The sequence below is a fragment of the Scylla paramamosain genome, chromosome 42 (genome assembly GCF_035594125.1).
Source record: "Scylla paramamosain isolate STU-SP2022 chromosome 42, ASM3559412v1, whole genome shotgun sequence".
Taxonomy (NCBI): Eukaryota; Metazoa; Arthropoda; class Malacostraca; order Decapoda; family Portunidae; genus Scylla; species Scylla paramamosain.
In genome coordinates, this window is record NC_087192.1 from 8992501 (window position 1) to 9015000 (window position 22500).

The 22500-nt window shown below is 39.5% G+C and overlaps 1 protein-coding gene across 1 annotated transcript in view; it reads right to left on the bottom strand.

Annotated features, from left to right (window-relative positions):
• The window catches only part of LOC135093148 (NACHT and WD repeat domain-containing protein 2-like), a 92461-nt gene that overhangs the window by 33423 nt on the left and 36538 nt on the right, over nt 1–22500 (bottom strand). The window contains 12 exon segments of the mRNA XM_063992059.1: nt 888–1060; nt 1651–1756; nt 2507–2653; nt 6406–6548; nt 10743–10844; nt 11875–12085; nt 13180–13319; nt 16791–16889; nt 17905–18006; nt 19416–19655; nt 20358–20556; nt 21431–21656. Coding sequence (XP_063848129.1) covers nt 888–1060; nt 1651–1756; nt 2507–2653; nt 6406–6548; nt 10743–10844; nt 11875–12085; nt 13180–13319; nt 16791–16889; nt 17905–18006; nt 19416–19655; nt 20358–20556; nt 21431–21656 — 1888 coding nt within the window.

The following is a 22500-nucleotide window of genomic DNA, read 5'->3' on the forward strand; positions in this document are numbered from 1 at the left end:
TACTACTGTTATTACTACAGTTACTGCTACTACTACTTTAAGTACTATAGTACCATTTCTAATACTTTATTCCAGGACGTTGACATGTTCTTCTCCTGTGCTTACTCATATTTACTTCAAGAATCTATGTTTAAAGGTTTAAAGTGCGCCACACTCATGGAACCCTTATCCGTTAAAGCGCCGTCACATTAACACATTTTTCGTCAACCTTTTTTTAACTCTGAAAATCGACAATTTCTTGATCGCGCTTCGTCACACAGCCAGCCGTTCACCTGCACTTTCGTCGACAGTAAACAAACATGGCTGCTCTGACGCACAGGCAAGCAGTCGCTGCTATGCACTTTATTACAAGTTTTGTAAATTGAAGACGAGTCAAATGAGGTAAAATGATATTTAGAGTGCAGGAATAGAGAAACAGAGACCTTCCATAAATGTAAATATCTATCGAGTCCTGCAAGCCACTGTTTGCTGTTATATATCCACAAGTTAGATATAACGACATGAAATTAAGCAATTTTACATTTTCCTTTATCTAAAATCTTTAATTTCAATTTTTTTTTTTTTTTACTTAACATATCTTTATATCATAAACAATGCAATTTCATTTGACAACAGAGGTTGACGATAACCCTCCTCCGTGAAGACAATCACTTCCGTTTGACGATGCAGACGGAAAAAGACGACGGAACGAGGCAAAAGTTGACGGAAACCGGTGTTGATAAAAAAAAAAAAAAAAAGACGGAAAATGTGCGAGTGTGACGGTGCCTTTACTTACCCAGTTCGAGTTTTCCATATTTTCATCCAAAATCTAATTCAAAATAATTTATGCTAACCTTTGACTAACACTGCAGGGAATACATTAAACGTATAAGGCGGAAAGCACATGCCTGATTTGATCTCGATCATCGATGTGTGCTGACGCGTCCTCGAAATCCGAGAGCACAGCCTGCAGCGGACACGAGCTCAGTTTTGCGTGCAGCCACTGGTAGTTGAAGAGCACGTGTGTGTACAGGTCCTCAAAGCGCCGCGCACGCACCAGGTGGAAAGGCAACTCTCCAAACTGCGTGAGTATGAGAGCAAGGTGTGAGTGTGTGAAATAATAATAACAATAACATTCGGTTTAGTAATCTTCCAGCCTTATAGCTGAAAATCCAAAAAAAAAAAAAAATGTTACATATTAACTTATTTACTAATATACATGTAACATCTCAAATATACATTAACCCAAAGGAAGTATCTTGCAATTTAATACTGTGGCTGTTAGATGGCGCCGGTCAACCTAGTAAACTAGGCACGGGATTATCAGGCCATCCCGTGTGTATTTTTTTTTTTTTCTTTCGAGTTTCTCCTACTTAAACAGCGGGCCACAGCTCCCGACTTATATCAGGTACCTAATCACTGCTAGGTGAACAGGGGATATACTACAAAGAAGTAAGCCCAAAGATTTGTGTGTGTGTGTGTGTGTGTGTGTGTGTGTGTGTGTGTGTGTGTGTGTGTGTGTGTGTGTGTGTGTGTGTGTGTGTGTGTGTGTGTGTGTGTGTGTGTGTGTGTGGAATCACATAAGGTTTCAGACATACTAATAACAATAGTGACAAAAGCCACCATAGCTTCCTTGAATCAAATAAAATTTCTGTGAATATGTGGCAATACCTTCCTAAGATTGTAGCGGGTAATCTTGCCCTCCTTGTTGTAGTACACGAGGGGTTGAGCAGGCACCTTCCTGTCCGCTAAGCCCTCCTTGCTCTTGAGATTGAACCTGAGGGCGGGACACATGATGAGGACTTCCGTTGTGCTGCAGGCTGTCATATCTTGGAGCAGCGGTGCCGTCTCTTTCACAGTGAAAAGGAGAGATAATAATTTGAGGGATTAAATAGACTAATTGATTATATTCTCTTCCGGAGATTTCGATAGATGATAATTTCGTGGTTATGCAGTTGTTGGTGAGCAGAGGGCAGGAGCATTTACCGCAGTAATATGAAGAAACGAACCTCGCCGCAAATCAAATACACCCATGCCACCACAACTCTCACGCAAGGCCTGAAGCAACATTTTTTTTTCCCCTGTTACTATTTCCATGCATAACTTCCTTTATCTTTTCCTGACGTCAGGGGTCTCACAAACAGATTATCTATTTCGCTCATATTTGCTCTTTCCTCACTCAGGAACAAAATTGTTTTCCTACAATAAGAAGGTGCTAGACACCTCAATCTAATTAATAATCCCGCAATCAATCACTCATTCAGCTGCTATTGTTCTTTATTATTATTATTATTATTATTAGTAGTAGTAGTAGTAGTAGTAGTAGTATAATACACGCGATAATAACCGAACATTAACAGTTTTGATAAATTTCCTTATATTTCTCCCCTAAAATTCTTTGATGTTGTGTGGCGGCAGGCTGGCGTGCAGACAAGGGGTCACCTAAGATAACGCTCGGACATTAAGACACTTCGGAGATGTCTTTGTGCACACACTCCTACCTGTATTTGTGAGCCCAAGTAATCACCTGTGTCGCTGGATTTCAGTGTACTTGAAGGGCTTGGGCACTCCTCCGCCCCACATACCCAGGAAATAGTCAGCGATCATCGAGTAGAAGTACATGGCCTGATTCTGGTTGGTGAAGTATCGCTTTCGTGCAGCTTCGTTGAATTGTCTGAAAGGAGGGAAGAGAAAGGAAAGACGACAATGAAGGACACCACTAGAAAGTATAAATCAGGGACTAAATAAGTGACACAGCAAGAGCGAAAAGTAAGACGGATGCAAGGGTTAACAAGTCATTCAGAGAATATACGAAAGACAAGAAGCCAATCATGTGCTGCTATAAAAAAAAAAAAAAAAAAATTAATAAATAAAAAATAAACAAATAAATAAATTTAGTATCGTTAGCTGTTAAGCCAGCGGTTATCGAATCGAAGAAAAAACGTGATTAAATGCCGTTATGCTCTACTATAGTGCGGTACTTATACATGTACTCATATATTTTACAATTATATTATTCACTGTCAGCAATATTTAACTCACTCGTCCTTTTACATGATTAATAATGTCACAAACGCCCATATGCACATGCGCGCACACACACATGCACACACCCACGCGCACTCCCGCGCGCACGCACGCACGCACGCACGCGCGCACGCACGCACGCACGCACACACACACACACACACACACACACACACACACACACACACACACACACACACACACACACACACACACACAGGATTATGAACTCATTAGTACTCAATAGTCACAATAAACAAACAAAAAATATTTTACGCCTGAAATACGCGTGTTTCGCATGCATCATCACGACCACATTCGGTAGTGAAAGTCTGACTATATATATATATATATATATATATATATATATATATATATATATATATATATATATATATATATATGTGTGTGTGTGTGTGTCTGTGTGTGTGTGTGTGTGTGTGTGTGTGTGTGTGTGTGTGTGTGTTTTATGTAGGAGGGACACCGGTCAAGGGCAACAAAAATTTGACAAAAAAGCCCACTGAGATGCCGGTCCCCGAATAGGATCCGAAATGGTAGTCGAAAATTGAAACATAAGTGTCTTGAAACCTCCCTCTTGAAGGAGTTTAAGTCATAAGAAGGTGGAAATACAGAAGTAGGCAGGGAGTTTCAGAGCTTACCAGAGAAAGGGATGAATGATTGAGAATACTGGTTAACTCTTGCATTAGAGAGGTGGACAGAATAGGGGTGAGAGAAAGAAGAAAATCTTGTGCAACGAGGCTGCGGAAGGAGGGGAGGCATGCATTTAGCAAGATCAGAAGAGCAATTAGCATGAAAATAGCGGTAGAAGATAGCTGGAGATGCAATATTGCGGCGATGAGAAAGAGGCTGAAGACAGCCAGTTAGAGGAGAGGAGTTGATGAGACGAAAAGCTTTTCATTCCACCCTGTCTAAAAGAGCGGTATGAGTGGAACCCCTCAGACATGTGAAGCATACTCCATACATGGACGGATAAGGCCCTTGTACAGAGTTAGCAGCTGTGAGGGTGAGAAAAACTGGTGGAAACGACTCAGAGCACCTAACTTCATAGAAGCTGTTTTAGCTAGAGATGAGATGTGAAGTTTCCTGTTTAGATTATAAGAAAAGGACAGACCGAGGATGACAGCCTCACTCAGTACTGCCTCTCGACGCTGCGCCGTGACGCTCACGTCAGCTGCAACATTCTCACAGCTCCAACCAGAAGGAGGAATCGGGTTAACAATATCTCCTACAATCCCCATACCAGGGAAAATAAAACCACCTATAGCACAGGGGAGAGGGGTCCCAGGCAAGAGGTAATCAGGCTTACCAGCCCGAACAACGCGGCTACATCCAACAAATGTGCTCACAACAGTCCACCAAAACTGCCTCAACTGCTCCCGAGTCAATCCGACTCCAAAACGGCCAAATACAGGGTTGCTACTTGCTACCTGCGTACGTGCCTCCTTCCCAAAGCCGCGTCTCCACCTCGCCACAATGTTAGACACTAAAATAAACTGGTTCCTATACGTGCCCGTACAGACAGGTACAAAAACAGTGCCATCCCAACAATAGTGAAAATCATAAATAATGAACTCAAAGTAATCTCAAGTGCACATTTCATATGTATTAGCTTAAGTATTATCTTAAGTATTTCATTAGTATCAGTACATATTAACCACATGTATATGTATATTTTTCAGCTCTCGAGCTGCTTATTATTGTTTAATAAATCGTTTACTATTAATATTAATTATTATTATTATTATTATATTATTATTAACATTAACTACAGATGGCACAACAAACTGGAGCTTCAAACTTCTGTCCTCTCTCAACCGGCTATTTAAAATATTACCTTCTACTAACACTGCCCGATCTTCTACCTCCTTACTGCCCTCTCCACTCTTGGCAAGGAGTAGTAGTGCCTGTAGTAACAGGAATAAAAATGGGTGGCTCACTACGTGGGCAAACACCCAACATGTCTAACACCTGACACTGGCAGGTCTTCCAGTAGTACCACTCGCGCCTCCCCTCCTCCGTGGTCACTAGAGGCGCACAAGCCTCATCTTCGTGGTGAAGCTCTCTCCGGCGCCAGTTCCCCGGGACCACACAGGTTTGTCTGAGGCAACTGGCCTCAAAGTTTTTAATGTGCTTTTTAATTATGGATTACAAACTCCTTCTTACAGCAGACGCAGCACCAAAAGATGAATTACTTACAGGATTTCGTTTTTATTCTAGGAATCTCCTCACGGAACGAAACGTTACTGGTTGTTTATCGTTTGAAGAGTTCCTCGGTGCGATACCTGCTGTAAAAAGAGAATTCATAAGACAAATAGCAACAATTCATCAGCAACTTAACATTGCTGAAGTAGCTCTCTCTCTCTCTCTCTCTCTCTCTCTCTCTCTCTCTCTCTCTCTCTCTCTCTCTCTCTCTCTCTCTCTCTCTCTCTCTCTCTCACCGACAGAATAAGACCAACAAACACACACACACACACACACACACACATAGCTCACTGTATCGCAGACTGGCTGTTAATTAAGCCCAACATCCTCACGCAGTTGGGTCGAGGCGGGGAATATTCAAGTTACAGAAAGTGAGTGTAATTTGGGATAAAGAATAAGGCTGAGCTGGAAGATTAATTCTACAATGATAGGAGAAAAGTTACCTTCAATTAAATATTCTTGGTGCTCACCAAGGTGTGTACGAGCAAAACTAAAGAAAATATGCGCACTTTAAAAACTCAAACATATCTGAAGAGCGACTCTCACGCTGCTTACCACCACTGACCGGTTACAGTCATTTGGTACTGATGCGAAAGATACTCAGATGATCATTTATTTAGTAAGCTAGTTTGTGTGTGTGTGTGTGTGTGTGTGTGTGTGTGTGTGTGTGTGTGTGTGAAAACTACTTAATAAAAAAAACGCAATAAAAGATTACGATAATTATGAAACAGAGATATTTGCTGAAAAGAAGAAAATAAAGAAATGACAAACACAATAAAACTGTAAAGGAAATAGTTCAGAGATGGAGAGGGAAGTAAAAGTGCATAAACTGTGAAAAACAAGAAAAAAAAATGTAAAATAAAAAAAAAAAGTAAAACAAAGGTAAGTAAAAAAAATTAATTAGGAAACATATCCATATTTCATAATAAAATTTCCCACTAACAAAACAGAAGGGAAGGAGGATTAACGAGTGACACTTTAATTCATCAAGTACACCAAAAAAAAAAAAATATAAGGTACAGAAGCTCGGCACATTGCAGTAAAATGCTGGGCCGATTATGGAGTGGAGAAAGAGCTGGCCGAGTTTGGAGTAGGGGGGAGAAGAGTTGGGCCGCGTTTTGAGTGGGATGGAGAAGAGTTAGGCCGATTATCGAGTGTGGGGGAGAGAAGCCGTACCTGTGATACCAATTCAGCACGGACACCCCATCAGCCTCGCAATCTGACAGGTAGTTGGGAAGGTCGTTCCTGATCCTGGTCCAGAGGAGGGGCGGGATGCGCCTCACTGGAGGCATGTGGTACTGGTACACGTCATCTAACACCTGTACAACGGAAAACATGTAGCCCTAATGATTCTCACACACACACACACACACACACACACACACACACACACACACACACACACACACTTTATACAATAACAGAGAGAGAGAGAGAGAGAGAGTCTACAAAGCAATTTTCTGAATAACAATGAGATTACAGTAACTCATGGGAGTTCCGACCTGCTAAGAGGGGGATGAAAAATAATAATATAATACAGTATATATATATATATATATATATATATATATATATATATATATATATATATATATATATATATATATATATATATATATATATATATATATATATATATATATATATATATATATATATATATATATATATATATATATATATATATATATATATATATATATATATATATATATATATATATATCATAATTTGTCAATATCCGTAGCCTCATACATACTGTTCTGTGCAGCCTCATACACACTGTTATGTGCAGCCTCATACACACTGTTATGTGCAGCCTCATACACACTGTTCTGTGCAGCCTCATACACACTGTTCTTTGCAGCCTCATACACACTGTTCTGTGCAGCCTCATACACACTGTTCTGTGTAGCCTCATACACACTGTTCTTTGCAGCCTCATACACACTGTTCTGTGCAGCCTCATACACACTGTTCTATGCAGCCTCATACACACTGTTCTGTGTAGCCTCATACACACTGTTCTTTGCAGCCTCATACACACTGTTCTGTGCAGCCTCATACACACTGTTCTGTGCAGCTTCATACACACTGTTCTAGAAAGATTAAAAATTTGTGAGACACGATTTCCATTTTTATGAAATCATTGCGTCAGCAAATAATTCATGGTTATATCCCCGTACATGTTCATATATTATTTCAGCTATGGAAGACCACCATACTGTAGCTAATATTGGACTAAAAAGATAATAACTTTATAATTTCACTTCCATATCCCTTTTGTATATTGGAACTACACCGGCCTGTCTTCACAAACTAGGTACTACACACGTGTTTTCTACTGACTTGTCATGGCTACACGAAGCATGTTCGTGGCACGAGGGAAATGTTTTCGTCTGGCTCCGGTGATTAACTTTTATTGATGTTCTCTTTCCGTGAAGATGTTTTCCCTAGCAATGTTAATAATCAAGAATTCTTCCTCTTACTTTTCCATGAACATGGTCCACTTCGGCCAGATATGTGAAAAATTTCGTGAGTAAAAACTGAAAGGATGTGATCGTTCAATGTCTCAATCACGGCTCCGCTACTGGCAAGAAAGCAAATTGATAGGTGTGCACAGTATACGGTGACGTATGAAGTCAAGCTGAACATAAAAATGACGCCCATTTAATTGACATCATTGACAATTTTTCACACAATACACCCTTTTCGATTAGGACGTGTTGAATATATTCGACTATAAAACAGTATGCATTCTGCGGTTTTCTGCCCACCGTAAATAACTCGTTGGAAAATATGAATATTGTTACGAACGTGCCTTGCGGGATATTGTGTACATGCGTGTATAAATGCCTGGGCGTCCGTGAAGATAACAATGTGAACCACTATTAGCCGAAAGTGGCGGGAAAGTGGCGTAGGTTGTGGTGTCACCCGAGCCCTCAGTTAGTTGATCAGTGTTGCCACAAGTTGTTTTTTTATACAAGACTTTTTTTTTTTTTTTTTTTACCTTGATCTTTGAGTCTTGGAGTTTTTATGTCAGGATCCAGTAAATCTTGGAGTTTTAACCCTTAAACTCCAATGGACATCATAAAAAAAAAAGAAAAAAAAGAAAAGGCGAAAACCTAAATCTGAAAGCATATAATGAATGAGAATATTTTTATGTGAACTATTACAAAAGATGAAAGTGATACATGAATTATTAGACCAAATATAATGCAGTCAAAGTCTGGTGACTTTCAAAAAGTGCACGAAAATGTGACTTGTCGGATAGGATGACGGCTCCGAGGGGAGGACATGATAGCTACGGGCGGGAGACAGCTGTATTCTCTCTCTCTCTCTCTCTCTCTCTCTCTCTCTCTCTCTCTCTCTCTCTCTCTCTCTCTCTCTCTCTCTCTCTCTCTCTCTCTCTCTCTCTCTCTCTCTCTCAATCCAAATTTGACGAACTCTCAAGGTTTGTGATTTAATGGCACTGTCACATTCTTTAGTTGAGAGAGTGTTCCCTGAACTAAATATCATTAAAACCGAGCAAACAGACTTTGAACTGGCATGGTAGCAGACAGGCCTCTAGCAAAACAATCCATAGCAAGACAGGAAGTGCCTTGCTATGAATGGGAGCCTTCTATAGAATTATCTCAGAAGTTAAGAATGAGTAAATGTCGAAAGCGTTACGAAGATAAATGGAGAAAAAAAGGAACAGGCAATTGTACTTTCAGCCTCAGGGAAAGATGCCAGTGACTCCTTTGCAGGTTTTTCTACTTTAAGGTGAGACATTATACAACTTATTTCACCTATTTCGTATTAGGGCATCATTAACGGTAGATCTGGGAACCTTGGAGTTTTGAGTAAAGCAACTTTGGATATTTTAATTTCAGCTTTCTCGTAGGCCGTTTGCTCTATCTTGTAGCATATTATAGTGCTTCGTGCTTTTACTTCCTGGGGGAGGATGGGCGTGAATCCTTGGTCTTTCAGTTTCTGGGTTACTGCTGTTCTAGTATTTTGTCAGCTTTGTCCGTGGCAGCATGAATTATGTATCCGTCGTGAGCTTCATGTAGGGCAGTGGCGTAGACGTCGGCCGGAGCGAGGATCTCAAGGAGTTTTAACTTGTTTCGTCTTTCCTTTGGATTGCCATCACACTTTATTTTAATTCTGGCCATTTTAGCATCCTACTAGGTGCTAAGGCCCGAATGCTCGACACAGCTAAGATAGAATATAAAAGGAGCCTGCCTATGCAGATCAGTTTAATGACCCGGCTACTAATAGCCGTCGCAGCCAACCTGATCTTCGCCTACACCTATTCGAGTTTTGCCAGACCTGGCCGGTGGGCTTAAAGCAGCCCTTCTAAGGTGGCCCCCTTGGTAAGCCGCGGGGTTCACCTTCACACCACCAGTGGACACTAAGGGCAAAAATTAAGTACAGTAAGAGGAGAAAAGAAGCTGCACAGGGACGGGCTTTCAACCAAGAGGGAGAGCCCCGTTGCACAAGTGCAGTGTGGTCAATTGTCTATATGCACTCCACGGGGTCAACGTTTTTAGTAGTAAACTGCAACGGTGGGCCAAGGGTTATGAAAACAGTGAGGTGAACAGTCACCCATCCAGGTCCTACTCAGACCCACCGGTACTTAACCTCACTGATCGCTTAAAGTAGTGAGTGTGAGTGAATTCTGTGAAGTCTGAGCTGTAGTGTAATGGAATGAGGACTCCCTCGGTGGCGCAGCCTCTTTTAAATAGCCGCGGATGGGCAGTGCTATGCAATTCAAGGTCAACCACGCTTTCCGTAAGATTCTCATGAGGTGACAACTTTTATGATCGATAATGAACACTTAAGTAAAATCAAAATAGGTCTTCGTATCCTTTCTTAAAGACAATCATACGGCTAACGTAACAAATCCGAAGAGGAATGGCTATTGTAGGCATATCTGCCTCAGAGTTCAAGTCACAAAGGGACGCCAAACGAAGGAAAATTGTCTGGGCACTTATTTTGAAACCTTTCTTTCTTTCGTCAGGATTATTTCCCAAAGGTTGCAGAGATGATCATTCAGCTTATGATGAACTGTTGAACTATCACTAGATTGACAAAAAAAAAAAAAAAAAAAAAAAAACACCCGTGAAAACCCTTCAACTTTCACCAGAGCCTGTTCAAAAGGAGAGTTAAGTGTTTGAGAATGTGGTCCACTATCAGGATAGTTAATATGATAGCTTGTATGTTCATATGATTCATTCTCTGTTCATCATTCTCTTACAACATGATTGCTAAAGAAACAGGTAAATGGCCAGTCGCACATCCTTCTGTGGAAATGAGTAAAGAAAAGAGATTGGAAGATAAGGTGAAAGATAAGGAAGAGTAAACAAACAGTAGGCTTATTGGTAATCAGGGAAATGAAAGCTGTAAAAATATTGTCTTTGGGGCAAATAATAAGTAGGAAGAAAAGAGGATATTCTGTTTGGGCTCTCTCTCTCTCTCTCTCTCTCTCTCTCTCTCTCTCTCTCTCTCTCTCTCTCTCTCTCTCTCACCTTGTCGTCGAGGGAGATAAGATCCTCCAACTCAGACTCAGAGAGACCGTTCTTACTGGCGGTGATGTAGGCAAGGGCGTGTGACACCAGCAGGCGACCATGCTGCAGAGGAGACGTGGGAGAGATGAGCGTGGGCACAGGAGGGGCTGATGGCTAAGGGAGGGAGTCATGATAAGACACTAGAATAGGGGTTCCCAACGTTTTAGTTCCTCTGTACTCCTTGGACATTTTTATGGGTTCATATGTACCTACAAGTAAATTAATAATAAAAAAAATGGAAGTGTTTTATTTTTATATTATTTTATCATGAAATTTGTATGTGTAGACTGCATATGAATCTTAAAGGTGACAACATCAATAAACTAAACTCAAGTAATTTAGAAAATATCTTAATCCATTACATATATATCTTTCTTATAATTATCTACAATGATCATTACGTCCCGTGTCTGATCCTTTCCGGCCCAGCACAGATTGCAGCCACGGTTAGTTCCATAATTGTGAAAACCAAATGGTATTCGCCCTACTTTTCATATAATTTAGACGCTTTTGCTTACTAATATGAGTAAACTGGAAAAAAAAAAAAACACGACATTGTGCAATCTGACTGCAGATTACAACAACACAGCAGTGGTCATTCTCTGACACCTTATGTGCCCCCTGAGAAGTGCAAATGCATCACTGGGGGTACGTGTACCCCAGGTTGGAAACCCCTGCGCTAGAATGAAAGGGGGTAATGACAGAATTCAAAGGATGTGTCCCGAGGTGAGTGAATGTAAAGTCGAGATGAACGTGTTCCCCAGGAAAGGGCATGAAAAAAAGATAAGTAGAGATGAAAGGCGATAATGAATGAGAAACAGAGATGAGAGAAAGGAGGTGGCGAGGAGAGAGAAGAATTAAAGTGGGAATAGTGAGAGGAGGAAATTATGGAAGATAAAATAGCTTGAACATGATCATCATAAACACTACTTCAATGATCATTAGAATAATCAAGCATACTCTCTCTCTCTCTCTCTCTCTCTCTCTCTCTCTCTCTCTCTCTCTCTCTCTCTCTCTCTCTCTCTCTCTCTCTCTCTCTCTCTCTCTCTCTCTCTGTCCTCCTTCGCACTTCTCCCATAAATATTTTCCTCACCTTGACTTCCACCTTGGAGAAGAGCATCATGATGGAGTCCATGACGTTCGAGGCGAGATAGGTGTCCTGAGGCTTGCTGTAGCTCTTCCACCGGCAAATTTCAGCGAAGACTAACTTGACGAAAATGGGCAGCGAACAGCGAGAGATAGCATTGCTTACTACACGCCACTGGTAGTTATTGAGATCCCTTTTGGCTGTGTGCATCCACTTCCTGCGGCGAGATACGTACAGTGTGTGTGTGTGTGTGTGTGTGTGTATTGATCCCAGGATCCTGTTCGCATACTTGGGCGACGAAAATATACACTTTGCTTATCTTATTTTCAGCTTTCCATTTTCACTTTCCTATTCTCTCACCTGACAGTGGCTCCCTCCTCCCTCTCTTATCTAGATAATGATCCTGATATACTTCTTTCTCTATTTCTTCCTTCTTTCTTCCACAACATATCAATTTTGTATCTTGTCCTCTCATTCCCTATCTTTGGCTCTCTCTTCCTTCCGTTTTATCACTTCTTCCTCCTTCCCTTTTGCATTCCATCGTTCTCTCTTTTAATGTTCTTCTCTTCCTTCATACTTCCCTAATGGTCGCTTTTCTTCTTCCCCCTATTTGCTAATTTTTCCAACTTCTTTCCATCCGTCTCTACTTCTCGTCGGCTAGACTATAAGTGACTGACGCGAGATTCACTCAACAGGCCAAATTTAAGTGGTGAGCCAAGTCAGCCATACAGGCAGGTGGTAATAATTATGGTGGTTATTACTGAAACAGAAGACTTTCGTGTACAGAGCATGTGCTTGATATCTGAAGTGATAAGTGGTGTAATCTGAAATGAAGACAACCAAGGGGCATTTCTAAAAAAATCAATAATCACCAGTCGAATAAATCGTTTCGAGGGCACAGATTTTTTTTTTCTTTTTTTCTTTACGAATTTAAGCTGGTGACTTCAACTACACGAGGTGGAAGAAAATTCTAAGGCTGTAATTTTCAAATACTGAACAAAAGTTTACACTTTTGGTTTGTAGTACAGAACCAACCGCAGGAAATATCACAAATACCATGTCCACTTAAGACTTTCGCAACACTGGAAAATCAAGCTGAAGCTTCATAAAATGCTACATGAACCTTGATATTTGGGCATTATACAGGGCTTCGCTTCCACCTGCAGGTGCTGCTTCCCTTAAGTTCCCATTTTTTAACGTTAACACTTAAGAACTCTCCTGTTATGCACACAAGATTCTTATGTGCAGCACTTACTTACACAAAGCCGCTTGGAAGAACAACAACGAACCTCGCCGCTCAATTTAACTCACTTGATAATGTCCATGGCGAGGTCCTCGCCTAGTGCTGTAACCTCAAGAAAGTTGTCCACGTTGTCAATCATCCGCCTCAGCAAGATGTAGTCCTTAGAGAGCTCCGGGTCCCCCTCCTCTGATACGCACGATACCACGATCTGCGACAAAACTACCATTATTGTTGTATAATTATGCTGCTGGTGCTAGGCTGGTATATTACAACTACAACAAGAACTACTAGTATTACTATCACTTTTTCTTCTTCTTCTTCTTCTTCTTCTTCTTCTTCTTCTTCTTCTTCTTCTTCTTTTCTTACTGTTCCTTGGTAAAAAAAATAATTAATTAATTAAATAAATAAATAAAAAATTTCTATCATTTTCACTCCGTCCACCTTACTAGTCCAAGATTTGTCCGTACTTTCACTTATTTATCGGAGTACCGAGAAAATGTACTTAACAAACTATAATTTCATCATTATTTATTATTGTGTATCTATTTACATATTTACTGATTTACTTATTACTTTTTATAGCATCATCAGTCCCACAAAGCTGATACATTTCTTTGCCATGTTGGTGCTCGAAAACAAAAAACTAACGGATTTATCTCAATATCTTTGTATTCATCAGAAAAACTGACAGCGTCATCTTGTGAAAGGATGACGACGACGATAACAGCAACAACAACAACGGAGTTAGCGAGGCTGTGGGAAGGGAAGAGGCATGCAGTTAGCAAATTCTAAACAGCAATCAGCATAAAGATAGCGATATAAGACAACAAAAGATACAGTACTGCAGCGAAGTGAGAGAGGTTGAAGGGTCAGTCGGAGTGAGGAGTTGATGAGGCGAAAAGCTTACGCTAAACTTCAGGTGAACATAGCATAGAGATGAAGAAAGATTTGTACTTGTCTTTTACATGTAATGAGAAAATATTTTATGAAGTGAAACATGAAGATTTAATCTATATGTTGAAGAAATTTGGATAGAATGTAAAGGAGGTAAGAATAAAAATTATACAAGTTATATTGGAATTAGAAAGTGGCAGTAAGAGTGGGAGATCAGAGTGACTGGATCACTATTAAGAAGAGGAAAATACAGGGATGCAGCCCCCGGGTCTGTTTTCCCTGTATAAGGAGATGATTGTGAGATTACTTGAAGGACGGGAAATATTTAGCATTAAAGATTAAATTTAAGCATTATAAGATACGCTAGTGATACGGTGCTGATTACTGACATTCAGAAGAAGTTTCAAGATAACTTGATAGTGATAAAAGAGACAGGGGAAGAAAAAAACATAACAATTCGTGGAGCAGGCAGTAGGCACCTGCAGAAACAATAATTACTCCCAGTGAGGTCTAAACCACTGGATCAGGGGGTGCTGTGAACTTATCATTAAACCCAGCTTTGACCTCACTGAACGTTTTCCTTTGTGTCTCATAACACAAGGGGGCAGTCACAGCATGCCCTCAAAAGACAACTCTCTTCCTCCACACAAAACTACAAGCACCTAATAACACACACACACCCTTCACTCAAAAATTCAAAATTATCATGGCGACTCCTACACCAGCCTCGGAGTCCCCATCTGGGGAGGGGACCAAAAATGTCCCCAGGTTGGACTGTCCTTCTGACAACGACCCTAAGTGTCTTGACATCCCCCCCCACCCTCAACTTTTTTTTTCATTAACTAATGCAACATTCGCGGTCTAAGATCTAATTTTCAATCTGTAGAACACCACGTCTTCTCTTCTAAACCTCATCTTATTTTTCTCAATGAAACACAGGTGTCTGAGGCAACTGACAGTAGCCCCTTTTCTGTTTTCTCCTACTTTCTCTATCCTCATTTTCAATCCAAAGTTTAATGTTACGTTTATGTGCGCAACGACTTAACCTGCTCTCGTGCCCACGCTCTTGAATCTTCGGAATTTTCCACCATCTGGCTACGACTACAGAGTCACTCTCAAACTAAATTTATCTGTGGTGGATACCTCTCACCTAACTCCTCTGACTATAAGAAATTCTTTGACTACCTAACTACCAAAGTGGAGCACATTCTGACTCTCTTCCCTTTTGCAGAGATCTCCATTCTTGGAGACTTCAATGTTCACCAGCTTTGACTTCCCTCTCCCTTCACTGACCATCCTGGTGAACTAGCCTTCAACTTTGCTATCCTCCACGACCTAGAGCAATTGGTGCAACTCGTATTCCTGACTGTCTTGGAGATAGGCCCAACATTCTTGACCTTTTCCTGACCTCTAATCCTTCTGTTTATGCTGTCACCCTTTCTTCTCCGTTGGGTTTCTCCGATCACAATCTCATATTTGTATCTTGTCCTATCGCTCCAATCCCTCCTCAGGATCCCCCTAAGCCAAGCTGCCTCTGGCGTTTTGCCTTTACTAGTTGGGGGTACCTGAGGAGGTATTTTGCAGATTTTCCTTGGAATGACTACTGCTTCCGTGTCAGAGACCTGCCTTTGTATGCAGAGCGCATAACAGAGGTGATACTGTTGATACTGGTGATACTGATATCCGTCCATGCATGGAGTATGCTTCACATATCTGGGAGTTCCACTCATACCGCTCTTCTAGACAGGGTGGAATCAAAAGCTTTTCGTCTCAACTCCTCTCCTCTAACTGACTGTCTTCAGCCTCTCTCTCACAGCCGCAATGTTGCATCTCTAGCTATCTTCTACCACTATTTTCATGCTAACTGCTCTTCTGATCTTGCTAACTGCATGCCTCCCCTCCTCCCGCGCCCTCGCTGCACAAGACTTTCTTCTTTCTCTCACCCCTATTCTGTCCACCTTTCTAATGCAAGAGTTAACCAGTATTTTCAATCATTCATCCCTTTCTCTGATAAAATCTGGAACTCCTTGCCTGCTTCTGTGTTTCCACCTTCCCATGACTTGAATTCCTTCAAGAGGGAGGTATCAAGACACTTATCCTTTAATTTTTGACTACCACTTTGGACCCTTTTCTGAGACTGGCATCTCAGTGGACTTTTTTTTTTTTTTTTTATTGGATTTTTGTTGCCCTTGGCCAGTGTCCCTCCTACATAAGAAAAAAAAAAAAATAATGTGAACAAAAGGCAAGTACTGGTAGTCAGTAAGAAGGCACAGGTTCTTAGGTGCAGTGTAAGATCAATTAACAAGGTGATTAAAAACGCGAGAAGAGTTTGGTGCTTGGGAAGCTACGGTACAGAGGACGGGAGATTAGACGAAGAAATTGAATATAAATTGAAAAATTGAAAGAAATTGAAATTGAAGTGAAGAAGACACTTCAGGAGATGAAAAACATCTTCTGAAGTGTCTTCTTCTGTAATGGATTCCTATCAATACGGAAAAGAATAAGAACCATTATGAAAATGAGAACAAGTCCAAACCGTCTTCGACTGGGTGAGGAACAAAACTCTAACCAATTCGCTATCGTCTATCACAACTGCATACGAAACCAGTAATGGAAAATCTAAAAAGGAAAGAAATATTGGCCACCATGATTTGAAGTAATGGAACGTATAAATAATTAAGGCGCAAAATCAAATGAAATCTGCAGTGGAAAAAAATAAATAAATAAATAACGGGAAACGAAGAAGAACAATGATCCTGAAAACCTGAAGACGCGTGTCGCTCACCTTCACATTGGGCGGAAGGCGAGTGGGTATCCAAGACATCCTGTTGGCATCCGTCGCCCCTGTCACTTGGTCCACACTATCCAGAAAAATAAGCAACGGCTGCAAAGTAAGAAGCAGAAGCGGAGAGGAAACCATGAGACTGGTCGTAATTCATGAATATCGTATCTAGTGTTATTATTGCTGCTGCTGCTGCTACTGCTGCTGCTGCAGCAGAAGAGTCAAACACCTTCAAGAGCCAGAGAGGAATACTTGCAGTGACTTAGAAGTGGTAAGATGAGAGACTCAGTGAAACACAGAAATATAAGAGAAAGTAGAACACTAAAATTTATTTAAATGACTACAAACAAAATTAATTACGAAAAATTTAATTAATCATTGAGTGTAAGTCTAGAAATAAAGGCATGGACACTTTTTGGAAGGATGTTAATTGTAGGACGAAAAGGTAAAATTTTTTACCGAGGAACAGATGGCAAAAGTGAAAACAGTGATATTCTTGAAATGAAAAATAATAATAATAATAATAATAATAATAATAATAATAATAATAATAATAATAATAATAATAATAATAATAACAATAATAATAATAATAATAATAATAATAATAATAATAATAATAACAATAATAATAATAATAATAATAATAATAATAATAAATAAATAAATAAATAAATAAATAAATGTGCTGATGGTATTGATCAAGATGAGATACATTTTATTATTTTTCTTTCAATTAAACTTGGTCGATTGATGAAAAATTCAATTTATGCATCACCGATATGAGGACTGAGGAAATCATAAAACCATCATATCTTGCAGGAAGGCATGATGGAGTGCACCATTCCTTCTTTGGTTGGTGAAACTGGATTATTCAATCGTGATTTCACCAAGTTTTGGGAGTATTACTACCTACACTACATTCATGGTAATGGTGCCTATGAGCAAATAACTTTACTAACAAATAACTCTATTGTTTCTCTATTATTATTATTATTATTATTATTATTATTATTATTATTATTATTATTATTATTATTACTACTACTACTACTACTAGTACTACTACTACTACTACTACTACTACTACTACTACTACTACTCTTGCTTCACTCACCATTTGTGACGTGGCGCAGTTCAGGAGCTCCTTCAGGTGTGCGGTGAGAGGAACCAGGTCGTCAGGGATGTCCTCGAAAGGCAGCATATAGTTATAAGATATCTGCAGGAAGAATGTATGATTGATTAAAAAAGAAGGCAGAGAAGGCGCTGCATCTGCAGGGAGAGAAACACAGCAAAAAAATATTAGAGGGAGTGAAGGCACTACATCTGCAGGGGGAGAGACACAGCAAAAAATATTAGTGTTCTTGGAAAAAAAAAAAAAAATAGATAAATAATAAATGGCATCAGGAAAATGAAAATACATCACACACTTTAAATTAGGAAAAAAGTAGCACATACTAAATGAAGGTATCGATAATTTATTTTGGATCTTCCCTTTGTTTTTTTTTCATATTTTCACTTGTATATATATATATATATATATATATATATATATATATATATATATATATATATATATATATATATATATATATATATATATATATATATATATATATATATATATATATATATATATATATATATATATATATATATATATATATATATATGAGTTAGAAATTTTAATAGGAACATGTAGAATAGGAACAAGACAGCAGTTTGTAAGTGAGGTAACTATGCAAAAAGAAAACGAAGTACAGGGTGTAGGTGTAAAAATAAGATGACGAAGGCAGGATGTAAGACACCGTGCAGTCTGTAGAAAGGGAAGTTGTATTATATAAAAAATCAGTCCAAGCTCTCTCTCTCTCTCTCTCTCTCTCTCTCTCTCTCTCTCTCTCTCTCTCTCTCTCTCTCTCTCTCTCTCTCTCTCTCTCTCTCTCTCTCTCTCTCTCTCTCAAAATATTGACGACAAAAGCAATGGCCTCCTTTGACTTTTATTCATCACATAATAATACTGATGAGCCTCTCATCACTGGAGATTGAAGAGTGTAGCAGGAGCATTCCCCCATAGTTTTCACTCCATCCGTGCAATGGCTTTACGTAGATGAGGTGCTTACTGACATGATGCGCTCAATGATAATTGTTTATGTGTAAGCTTCTGACTACCACCATATATTGTTGACGTAAGCAAATAAATTATCATTAATACTATGACTACGTTCCAGTTTTCTTCAGTAAACCAGTGGTTACGTAATTCATGGTAAACTTTTAAAGGATAATTAGGATAGGCTACTGGACATGCTCTTCATTTGAACTTACCACAGTAATATTAACGCAGCACCATATGGTAGCATAGTTGTTGTGCCAAAATGAATCACTGGACTACTATGGTTTCTCATGCTTGACAAGCTCAGGTCATAATTTTGAACGATGTAACAGAAAGCCAAAAATGTTGAAGCAGTTCAAATTTTCCAGAGCCTGTGCTTTAATTCTTGCTCAGTAAAATCGGAAAAGGTTATTCAAATTAAAGTAGATGTCATATTGTCATAAATAAAGGGTTCAGTAAATGGATGAATCAATTTAAAATCACTAAAGAAAATTATAATTATTGTCCCAAACACATACCTGGTGACAGATGGAAGTGAGCAGGGGCGTGAGGGCCGTGGACTCTGGGGAGGTGCCCACGAACCGTATCACCAGGATAGGCTTGGTGTGTGACAGCCACTCCACGCAGCTGGAAGCACACTTGGCAAGGAGAGAGGTCTTTCCACAGCCGCCCGCCCCGTGCAGCAGCAGAGGGTTCACCGAGGGGCCCTTGATGTAGTCCTCCACCTTCTTGACCTCCTCTTCTCGCCCATAGAACACCTGTGTCGCATGAAAATATACGAGTGAAGGAGCTAATAATAGAATTACAAAATTACTAAGCTACAAATTCATAAGTGTAATTTACTAGGATTTTCGTCAGTTTGCTATACAAAATTATCTTTTTACTGCTTCCATTCAAAGTAATATTAATGTTATCTCATATATATATATATATATATATATATATATATATATATATATATATATATATATATATATATATATATATATATATATATATATATATATATATATATATATATATATATATATATATATATATATATATATATATATATATATATATATATATATATATATATATATATATATAAAGAAAGCAAATTATGTAAACTCTTGACATCTGCTACACACATGGACCCCTGAGGTGCTCAGGTAGACCTAACGCAGGCCGCCCAAAAAATGCATTGCATCACACATGAGAAAAGTTCATCTGCGTACGTGATATGAGTGCAATGCCTCTATTACTTTGTTATTTCGCATAAATCCCACGCACTTGTATGTATTTCCAAGAACACCAAACATGACATGGTATCAGTTCAGCATATTCTGCGGTAGACGTGTAAAAAAGAAGTGAATGAACAAATAAATAAATACTTCTAAAATACTCATGACCTTCTCCATCCGCCTACACTCACTCAAAGGGTTAGCACCTCAGGCCAGAGGCACAGCAACCCTTACCGTAACCGAGTTCTTGCAGGCGTGAAGGTGTTGGAGGATCTCGGTTATGATTTGGCCTTGAGCTGACGAGTCCTCCTTCCTCATGGCGCGGTCAATCAGTTTGGTCATGCCCTTGTAGAAATCGGTACAGAACTGCTGTAGATACTCCCCATGCGTCTCTTTGGCCAGGCCCTCACGCCCTATCCACTCCACCGTGTATCTGAAGGTGGAGTAGGTTGGAGGAGAATGAGGAGGGCAGAATTTAAAAAAAAAAAAAAATCTCCAGGAAAGCATTATTTTCTTTTGACGACAATCAAGTGCATTTAAAATCAATGGCATATGAAAGTACATACGGAAATCAGACACACATTACTGCAAAATGATTTTGAATGTCACAGTAAACGATTTAAAAGGATTATAATGCACGCCGTCTTGAAACAGCTCTGACCACCATCATAACTAGTTGTTTCATATAGGCAAGATTCCGTATGTCGTGCCAGGATTCATGGAGGTCAAGATAATAAGAAATCTAAATCGCTACAAGTCATACTAATTAACCAGGCTTGGTGAAGAAACTGTTTGCGTGCAAAAGCGGCGGTACAAGGCATTTTTCTATAACATGTTAGCCATTTTTGTTAATTGTTACTTGTTTTGGTGGCAAAATTATATTGCGACAATTATAGACAATGCATTTGAAAGAACAGTATCAATGATATTACTAATAAATCATGGTGTTATTTAATTATTTTATTTTTTTTATGGTAAAAAACAAATGAGAGCGTGTTCGAGCACTCATCTGAGAAACCATATTAGTAGCAAAACCGTTATCCATTTCTTCTCCAAAAGCTACAGTCCTGCTGCTTTCTAATCATTTTCAATAGAAAAGTACAAAATAAGAAGCAAAAACGGGTGATACTTGTTACTGAAAAATGTCTTCTGTGCAGCCACCTTAATCTTTTACTCTAGCAAGATAGTATTAAACTCACCGAGATATACAGTCCGCTTTACGAAGAGCTCAGCCAGACACAGGCTGACAGTGACGCAAGAAGAAAGTGCCTTCAACAATCAGGCAAACAACAGTGAAAATCTCTCACCTGTGATAATTAGTACTTTCAATCCTTGCAGGTAATCTCACGTCCCTGAGATCGGAGAGCAGTTTCATGGCCTCCCCGTCGATCTGTCTGTTAACAATATCGATGAAGTTCGCAGCTCGACGAAGGTTCTGCAGATTGATGTTGTTTATGTAGCGGACGAGGGCAAGGGAGTGATTCTTAGTGTTTTTTACCGCGAGGATGCCCTTGATGACCTCACGCTCTGTGACTGTAATAGAGGAAGGGAAGAGGGCGTTGTAGAGAGAGAGAGAGAGAGAGAGAGATAGGAGAGAGAGAGAGAGAGAGAGAGAGAGAGAGAGAGAGAGAGAGAGAGAGAGAGAGAGAGAGAGAGAGAGAGAGAGAGAGAGAGAGAGAAAAAAATCACTGCTCATTTATAATCAGTTCTGTCGAGTCCTCCTGACAAGGCGCCTCACGGCATCCTCTCTGTCTGAAAACTCGGCAGGATCGATCGACTAGTTCCACTCATGAGTTTTGTGGATGTTCCCTTAGTCTCGTCTATTATTCTTTTTACACATGTGATCCTGTGAGCAGAATCGACTTCCGGAAAGACAGAATACATAAAGTGCAGTCTTCTGGCATCGAGCCAAAGCGTCTTGACATCACCTTCAGCTCATTCTACATTAATTTTTGCAACATTCATGGCCTTAAATCTAATCTTAAATTTTTGGAACATTATCTCTCCTCTACTAAACCTCGTCTCTCTTTTATCACTAAAGCACAGGTGTTCGAGCCCACGGACAGCAACCTATCACTTTCTCAATCTTCACTTTCAATCCATAGCTGGATGTTGCGTCTATGTGCACGCCTTAATTTATTCTCATACCCACGCTCTTGAGTCTTCCAAATTTTACACCATCTAGCTTCGACTTCTACACTACAACGATAAAAATAAATAAATTAATTAATTAAGTAATTAAAAAAAAATCCTTTTGACTATTTAACTTCCCAAGTGGAGCACATCCTGACTGGCTTCCCTTTCTGGTTTTTATCTTCCTCATCCTAGTGAAATAGCCTTTAGTTCTATTTTTCATGAACTAAAGAAGTTATAGCAG